The 9,033-nt window shown below is 42.9% G+C and overlaps 1 protein-coding gene across 1 annotated transcript in view; it reads left to right on the top strand.

Annotated features, from left to right (window-relative positions):
- The first annotated feature begins 16 nt into the window (after positions 1–16).
- Positions 17–9,033, top strand: part of CCDC6 (coiled-coil domain containing 6) — a 51,102-nt gene continuing 42,085 nt past the window's right edge. Inside the window, exon 1 of the mRNA XM_051800221.1 lies at positions 17–366. Within this exon, the coding sequence (XP_051656181.1) occupies positions 64–366 (303 nt within the window). The 5' untranslated portion in view covers positions 17–63. The remainder of the gene's footprint in view (positions 367–9,033) is intronic.

Here is a 9,033-nt window from a genome sequence, read left to right as displayed (position 1 = left end):
CGGCGCCGGCGCGGGGCGGGCACCGCCCCCTGCTCGGGCGGCGGCGGCGGCGCGCGCGGGGCGATGGCGGACAGCGCCAGCGAGAGCGACACCGACGGCGGCGGCGGCGGCCCCGCGGGGCCGCTGTCCGGGAGCGGCCCGGGAGCGGGGCCCGGCTGCGGGGCGCCGGGCGGCGGCGGCTCCTCGGGGGGCGGCAAGGCGGGCGGGATCGTGATCTCGCCGTTCAGGCTGGAGGAGCTGACGAACCGCCTGGCCTCGCTGCAGCAGGAGAACAAGGTGCTGAAGATCGAGCTGGAGACCTACAAGCTCAAGTGCAAAGCGCTGCAGGAGGAGAACCGCGACCTGCGCAAGGCCAGCGTCACCATCGTGAGTGCGGGCGGCGCCGCGCCGGGCCCGGCGGGCGGGGAGCGGGGGTGTCCCCGCCGCGGGGTGTCCGCGCAGGGCGGGCCCGGCCCCGGCCGCGGCCTCCCCGCCGCTCCCCCCGGCTCCGCGGGGCGAGGCACCGCGGGCGGGCCCGGCTGTCACCTCAGCCGGCCAGGGGCACACACATGCACGCACACACACAGGTGGGGTCACCCCGCTGGGAGGACCGGGAGCAGCCGAGGCGGTGCCCCCCGAGGATCCGCGTGGCCGCCCGGCTCCCCGCGGGGACGCGGCCCCGCCGGCCCGGCCCAGGCTCCGAGCGGCCGCGGCTCGGGGAGGGGCCGGACAGGGCAAGAGCGATCCTCTGTGTTCCCCCGAAGTTTCTGAAAGTAGAGATTTCCTCGGAGTTTTAAGTAATCTGCGGAGATTACGGATTATCTCTCCCCAGCCGTCACCTCTCAGGCCACTGTGCAGAAGCGGTGAGCTTCGTCTCGGTCGTGAGGAAGTGTTTGATTTGTTTGTAGTGTTTTGTTAGCTGTGGCATTGCTAGAGGTTATTTGAACACTCGTTTAAAATAAGCCCCTTGAAAATAACGCGAGTAGCACACACAGCACTCTGTCCCGGCAACAGCTCAGCTCCTGGTTTTTGAGCACTGAGAGGATAACTTGGAGTTTAACACCATTTTATGCGGTGCTGTTAGGTATCAGTCCTCAGTACAGTGCATGTGAAAATACTGCGAAAATGACTTGTTTTCTTCTATATGAGTCGGGAGTTAGGAGTTCAAGTGAGGGGGATTTTTGCAGATTCAGTGGTTGGAGTGATTGTTCAGGTGGTGTAAGGGTCATGGCCTTCATGCAAAGCAGGTAACTTGCTAAAGACCAATTAAAGGTAACCTTTATACTCGTATACACTGTCCTGTGCATCCTTGCCAGTGCAGGTAGAGATGCCTTGAGGGAGACGGATCCCACCTGCGTGTGCTCGCTCTCGTCTCATCTGATTTTTCACAGGGGGTACTTTGTTTGGAGCACAGTATCTGTTTGACTGATAATCAGTTTTTCCAATGTCAATATACCTAGCAAAGAAATGGAGCTTGCCTAGGCAAACCTCTCATCTACTCCCTGTAGTAAGCATTCAGTGTCTAGCAGGATGTGGGCCGGAAGAGTGCATGAAATACAATACATAAGTAATTTATTCAAGGATGACAAATATAGTGGTAGTCGGGGAAATGTGTGCTTTGTTAATACTTTACGAGAAAAGAATGTGTCTTAATTAGGTAGTAGCGGAGTGCCTTCTAATGTTGAAAGGGGCTAAGGCATCTTGTCAGTCAGACATTTTCTCTCTGCCTGTTAGAAAGGCACAGCATCTTTCTGAACCCCTAGTAGGTGTATTGTTTGTAAACAACTTGGAAAAAATGCTTGTGTGCACTGAAGTTCTTTAGGCACTGCCCTAAGGCCTTGTCATCTTCTGTTTTCATCAGCTTTTAATTTACGAAAAGCAAGTATTTTTCTTAAATCTGAAACTCAGTCTGCATTTTTGGCATCTTGGATAAAGAGAGAAAAGGTGTTAGACTTTTGTAGCAACCTGTAGGCTGTCTGGAAAACCAACATCTTTAGCTGACGCTCTGGCTTTGGTATGCTAAACTGTGTGCACAACTGAGCAAACCACTTCTAATTCAGCAAGCGGCAAAATAATGAATGCAAAACATAACTTTTTTTCAGGCCACCGAGACCTTGTGCTGTGGTTTACACAGTCTATAATGTAAACACATTTGCAGTCAGAATACTTTGTTGTGTGGCTCTAGTATGCAAGTGACTGGAGATGAACTTTATTGGAATGTTGAAGTAAGTGCCATTTGCCTGTAAATGAGTAGAAAATTTTCTGATTTTCTCCACTGTGATTCTAAACCTTCATCAATTTGCTCCTCCACCCGCCAGCTCCAGCTCTGTGCAGCGTTGCTGTGCTGACAGACGGGCACTGTGTACGTTTCCTGTTGTGGGCACTGCAATGACACAAATCAGCTTTGATTTTTATCAAGCGATGAGGACGAGCTGTGAAGCGCAAATAAAACTGACAGGTAGCCAAAATAGCAGGTGAATGACTAAACCTGTGTGCTGTAGGTGAAGGTGACTCCTCGAGCCATACGGCTCTTCATCTGCAAGCCTTTCACTGATCCTGTTGTTTGAGCTTCATTGTGCAAAGCCAGGGAAACTCTTCACTTTCCATAGCTCCCACCATTGCCTGTAATGATTTTGAATATTTTCCCGTTAAGGTTTGCCAGTTAGAAGGTGGTGATCTTCCTCCTTCGTCTTATGACCATGCTGGTGTAATTGTCAATGTGACATCTCTTTGGTTTGCAGTACTGTTGGTGTCAGTGTGGATGCATACAATTCAGGAATTGCCTAAATTGCTTGCCACATAGGATCCTATTAGTTCTGTTCTGCAGTTAACCCGTGCCATAGGGTTGAAAATAAGTGTTAATTAAGCGTAGGAGACCTATGTTAAGTAGGTGCACTTGGAAAGCTGGCTGAGAAAACGTGTTAGCTTGGCAGGTTTGTATATTCACTAACTTGGTATGAACTCTCATCTAGAACACGTAAAAACAGGTGCTGCTTTCATGCTGAAATTAGTAAAACCCAGCTTGGACTAAGTGTACGTCCAAAACGACGCGCAAACCATACTTCTTCCAGTAGCCTGAAATGCAAATGAAATTATGCTGCTGTTCATGTGCAAGACTGAAATTGGGTAAATATATGTGATAACTTTATCTTACCTGCTATTATTGGTAACAAACTGGGAGGGAGGGAGCAAAGCAGGGAGAAAGCTGGGGGTATTTGAAGTGTTCTCTGGCAGTGCAAGAGCATTACGTCAGAAGATGCAAAGTTTCGGGTCAGATATTGAAAAGAAATTACGAAGATCGCTTGAGCCATTTGCAGGGAGTTCATTTATGTGTCTCTAGCAATCTTCATTGTATGATCTCATAGTGTATTTCTGCAAGGTCTTTTTTAGGAAATGAAGCGGCTGGTGCCTAGGTTGGGGAAAAAACCAGATGCCTGAAGATCTGAGATGCTGTGTATTTCAGATGTGAAGTAGTGAGTTTTGGTTATAGCTGCACTATCAGAAGTGGATTTCCTGTGTGAACTTCCTTAAATTTTGTAGTGAAAAAGGTCTGCTGAGGAGGTGTCATATTTAATGGACCAAACCTGGGACAGCACAACTTCTCTAGTTAAATAATAGTACCTTCAAAACTGGGTGGTGGAGTAACTGCTTTTTAAAAGATTGAATTGTTGCATGTGACAAAAGCTGACATGTTTCAGTTAGGTGTAGGTATGTCTTGGTCAGGAGGTTTCTTCTGAAGTTGATAGAACTTGGATTTGTAACTTCTTTTTTTTTTACTCTTCAGTGTTAAATTTAACCAAGTTGTCCTATTTCATTGAACGCCATGTAACACTTAGCTGATACTGGATGCATTTTGGTTTTCTTTGTTATTGTTTTGAAATGACAGACCTCATGCAAACGCAGTGCTTTTAATAATAAAAAGAGTTTTAGTCCCTGATTGCTACATGCTTACCCTAGGATGTAAGTTTCAGTAATTTAGCTTGTGTAAATTGGCCTACTGTAGTCAGACATCTTCTGCGGAGTTAGGAAATTAAAATATAATAAGCCTTATTCTGTTACTTAGTTTTTTAACTGAGATGAAGATAGTGTATTTCAGACCTATTAATTTAAAAATGTTCCTGCTCCAAAACACTTGATGTAGCAGTTTTAATGCAGTGTAACATTTTACAAGAACATCTCTTTTTAATTTTACCCCATTTGGCTTTGTAGGGAAGGGAATTATCCTAGAAATCCCAATTTGTGGTGCTGTGTGGATCCCCACCAGCATCATCAATCGAGATGAGACAGTGTGATCTGAAATACTAATGGCATATGCTGGCTTTTGTGAGCTTGCCATGAGTTATCACTGTCCGGTAGCGACTGCTGCACTTGTTGGCAATGAGCACTGGAACAGGGGACTGCCGTGGGTTGTGAGTGGCAGTATTTCACTGTGAGACCTCTGCTACCCTTGTTTCTGTAGCTAAACCTGCACCTCTGCACCTTGGCTCTCAGCCTAACTTTTCTTGTTCCCTGAGCTCTAGCAGAGGACAGTTGCATTTCTTGGCTTCTCGGTCTCTTCTGCATTTCTGCAGAGCAGTGTGAACAACCTCCCACCTGTTGGGAGAAACAATAGAAGAAAAAGCCTTACTCGGCTTCTATTTCCTCACCCCCTACTTAAATCCTGAAGAAAGTTGTTGCTTTCAATAACAGCCATCTCCTGAAAGCAAACAGGCTTTCTGGGACCTGCAGATCAGAAAAATCCTGTGTGGTATTGTAGACTTGGTACAATTTTTTGCAATAACAACTGGATTTAGATGCTGGGAATCAATATGATTTTAGCATTTTGTTCTGAATGAAGTGTGCAGAGGGATTTGTGTGTGTGTATGCATGAGATTTGCTGTTGTGGGTCTTTGTGGAAAACGTCAGGATAGATAGTTTGGGGAAGTGAATGGGTATGCTGTATTGTCAGAAATCTCCTGCAGAAGTGCTTTTTTTTTTGCATCAGAATTTCAAAGCAGAACACCTGTTTCAGTACAGAATATGTCTATTAATAGTAGAAGAAAGGGCAGGATAGGCTATCTGAATTGAAATACAAACCTTTAAAAAGGTGCTCACTAAGGGCATGGGGATTACTGAAAAGAAATCACTTAGGAGCAGATAAAGGTAAAAAGCGAACCAAGAAAGCAGGAAGATTAATATTTTTAAAAGTGTATCTGTGAATCTGTTATTTACTCTTTATTTTAAAGTAGGTCTTGCTTGTGTGAAAGATACTTGCAGTTCTCTGATGTCTTGTGTAGGTGTAAGAAACCTACTTGGGGCTTTTGTATCAAACTGCAGCATTTGTAACTCCAGCTTGTAGCTGGACTAAACTAAAAGTCTAACTCAGAAATAACTTATTTTAGAAATGCTTTGCTCACCTGCATTTTAGAGCAAAGAACATTGTTGCTAAGATTAGCAAATTCATGCACCGTGAAAGTCCATCTGCAATTTTTCGGGCACATTTTTCTAAGAGTAGGCACGTAGGAAATGACTGTCCTGTATTTCAGTTTTACCTCAGATTCTTAAGAAGTTTTTATTAAACTTCTACAAAATGCCTGTAAAGGAAAAAGGAAGCTTAGTAGCACCCTTCAGTGTTAGCTCTCCTGGCCTGTAGGTGCTGCATGGCTGGTGAGCTCCTGGTAAAAGGTGTGGTATCATCTGCTTCCCTTTGGTAGGTACACACGGCACTGGCATATCAGGTCCATGTGGTGTTAACAGCACTATGTGTGTGTTGCAGGCTTTCTTCAATGCTGGTTAAAAAAACAAACAAAAAACACAGAAAAAGCGAATGTTTCTGAACTTTACTCCAGTAGTTAATTGACAGGAACACTTGTACTTTCGGGGAGTTTGAGGCTTCAGAGGTTTACTTAATCATCTGCTTTGATTTGTGTCACATCTTCGTGTTTTTCTGAGTTGTTTCTGATTTGAACCTCATAACTAACCTTGAAATGTGTCTTTGGGAACGGTATCCAGTAAGTATCACGGAGGTGAAGAACCACTGTGCTTGGAAAAGCTTTGGTGTCCTGCCTCCTGTTCTTCCCATCAGCTTCATCAAGGCTGAGCTGTTGCTTCCATCTGTGCTTTTTAGTGAGGTTAACGAGTCTTCTGGATCCTCTGCTTTCTCCTCATGAAGGCTGTATGGGCATCTTTTAGTTTATTTTGATAAACTAAACTAGGCTCTCAGGCTCTGAGATGCTGGAAATCTAATGTGCTGGATTACTGTGATGGACTGGTCTGGTCTAAACACTGTTTCATGCTTCAAATTTGCACAGATATTTCTGATAGCTTAATTTGGAACTTTTTTTCTTTCATCCAGTACTGTCAGTTATCTTCAGTGAGTTTACTATTGTGTGCTCTGGCTAATTTGGCAGAAATACAGTAGCACACCTGTGCCTCTTTCAGGTCTGATTTGTACTGCTGGGTTGTCTAGTAGCACTTGATTTGGTGCTAATAATTGTGCAGGGGATATTTTGAACAAAGTCCTGCTTAGCACACGTTGGTGAAGTGAAATTTCCCATTGATGAGTATTTTTGAGGTCAGTAAGTCACTTTGGAAATCCTGATGTATACTTTAATTATTTTATAACCATTTTTAAATAACGTTTGGTGTGTATTATTAAATCAAAAAGTCATATGGGTGCCTTATACTCATCCCACACTTTGTGGTTATCTTTATTACAAATAGTCCTTGGCTGAAAGATGAATATTTGCTTATCTGCCACAACTTGTTCTCTATAAAACCAGGCTGAATGACCTGTTTTATGTTTCTGTCCTTTATACAGTAAATTAGTTTGTTTGCAGTATTGCCCTTGGATTGATACCAAACTATGATAACCACCCATGTCTTGCTTGCCGTTAAATATTATACAACAGCTCTACTTTTTTTATCAGTTACTTTATTGATGTTCCTGTATTTAATAATAGTGGAATGTCTTCAGTCAGTAGGAATACTCAAATATTGCTCTGAATTACTTTGGGGATGGAAGTGAAATAAGAATTGAGGTTGTAGAGCACATTTGGGAATTTTTAATAATGCAGAGTTCTTGGTGTTTCTGTGGGCTTGCTGTTCTGCATAGAAAGTAATTTTGCTTTTCTCTTAAGTGAACTTTCTCACTGAGGTTCCGTCTTGAATTCTGTCAGAACTGTTTTGCAGTCAACTTTTATTTTAAGAATACTTTTTATTGGTGGGTTTGAACATTTACTGAGACTAATGACCATTCTTTTTTAGTCTATCTCCAGTGACTTAAAAGTGTTTTGAAGGAGAGAGTTGTTTTAGTTTTTAATGCATTGTACACCTAACAACAGGTTTAATTTCATTGAAGGGAAAAAATATTAATCTATACTCTTGCTATGTATCTGCCAGACATTTTTAACATTCTTTTTAAACACTTGCCCAAATGACTGTTCCCAATACCAACAGTTTTGCATCATTCTCATCTCTTGGTTTAAGTCGTAGAGTAAAACATTAGATTTTTTAGAGATTCTAGTGCTGTTGCTAATCCCATTATTGGAAAACTAGTATAGACAAGATTTAGAATGATTTTCAAATCTGGAAGTTATGTACTTCACTTTAGTTGTGGTTTTGACTTCAATGAAGTTTGAATTTTAATGCTGATTTCAAAGCATGAAGAAAAATTGTTTTACTTTTGGAAACTGTTTATTTTCCAGAGTAGTTGTGTGGTCATCTGTGGTTTTCTTGCACTTGTTAATTTTGTTTACTAATTTCCTCCTCCTGCTGACACTGACTTTAGTTAATATTGAAGCTGTTATTTTCCAAGTTCTTAGTTTCAAGCGCTGGTATACACAGGGTGTATTTTCAGCTATAGACTGATGTGCTAAAGCTCCTTGTAGTAATTGAGCAGATAATACTGATTGCTGTGGTGAGCAAGCTTGTGCATCTGCTGGAGACTTCAGCCAAAGATTTTGGTTTCACACTGCACCTCGTAAGGTGTGCTTGGGTAAGATTCCAGGTGGGGACTGGAAAAATAGGAAGCTATTGAAATGGTGACTCTACAGCAGCAGCAGCAGAGACTGATCAGGTACCTGGACTTACAGGATGCTGCAGGAGAATGGAATGCAGACCTTGAAATGTGATTGAAATGAAGAAACAAGACAGTGCTCTCCTTCACAGGATTGAAAATTGTCAGCACTAGACATCTGATGTATTTCAGCATAGCCTGGTAAAAACAGTGAGAGAAACAGTTGCTTTGCTTTGCTGCTCTTTTTTGGGCCACAGGGTAGGAGGAAGTTGCTGAATTTAGCAGGATAACAAGAGGTGAGTCTTTTATGTCTTGAAGAAAAAAAAAACCAAACGAAAACCACAAAATAAAGGGGGAGAATAGGGACAAATGTACAAATTGAATTATGCAAAGGATTTGGGATCTAAACAGAATAAATGGAAAAGAGACAAAAACATGCTCTAGAAGAGAGGCAAAAAATACAGTATAAAGCAAGCTCCCGTGGATCTATAACAGAAGACATTCCTGTGATGTCTTGCTTCCAGTGCAGCATCTCGGGGATGTGCAGAAGGGAACATCTCAAGTTCCTCTTCTTCAGTCAAGTCCTTCTGTCTGACTGAAGAGGCATCTTAGCTTTAATTAGGTGAACTGTTATTGTCCCATTTCAATGTATGAGATGGAGAACAAAGTAAAAACAAAGGCAAGATGTTTGAGGTGAAGTATTGCACAGGAAAATGCAAAGCACAAATTACAGATGTACAGGTTTCACATCTCTCTGTGGGGTGCAAGGGTTACTTGATAAAAGCTGAAGCAAAGCAATTTTGAATCCTGACACTTGAGTTGTAATTATTTCAACTTTTCAGTTAAAATACAGGCATTGTCGGCTAATTATTGCCTATGGGGACTATCCTTTCAGCTCCTGAGAGGTCTCTATCCCTTCATGTATTCCTTTGCAGCAATTTTTTTTCCTGGAAAAGAAAGTATTCCCTAACTCATTGACTGATACTCTAACTGATGGAGAAAGTCTTCAGATAAGGCCTTTTCTTCCTCTCTTAACTCTGGATTTGACTTCGTTTGAA

The sequence above is a fragment of the Manacus candei genome, unplaced genomic scaffold (assembly GCF_025592945.1).
Source record: "Manacus candei isolate 608988 ecotype Guabito, Panama unplaced genomic scaffold, ASM2559294v1 h1tg000050l, whole genome shotgun sequence".
NCBI lineage: Eukaryota > Metazoa > Chordata > Aves > Passeriformes > Pipridae > Manacus > Manacus candei.
This window is presented reverse-complemented; position numbering and strand designations above follow the sequence as displayed.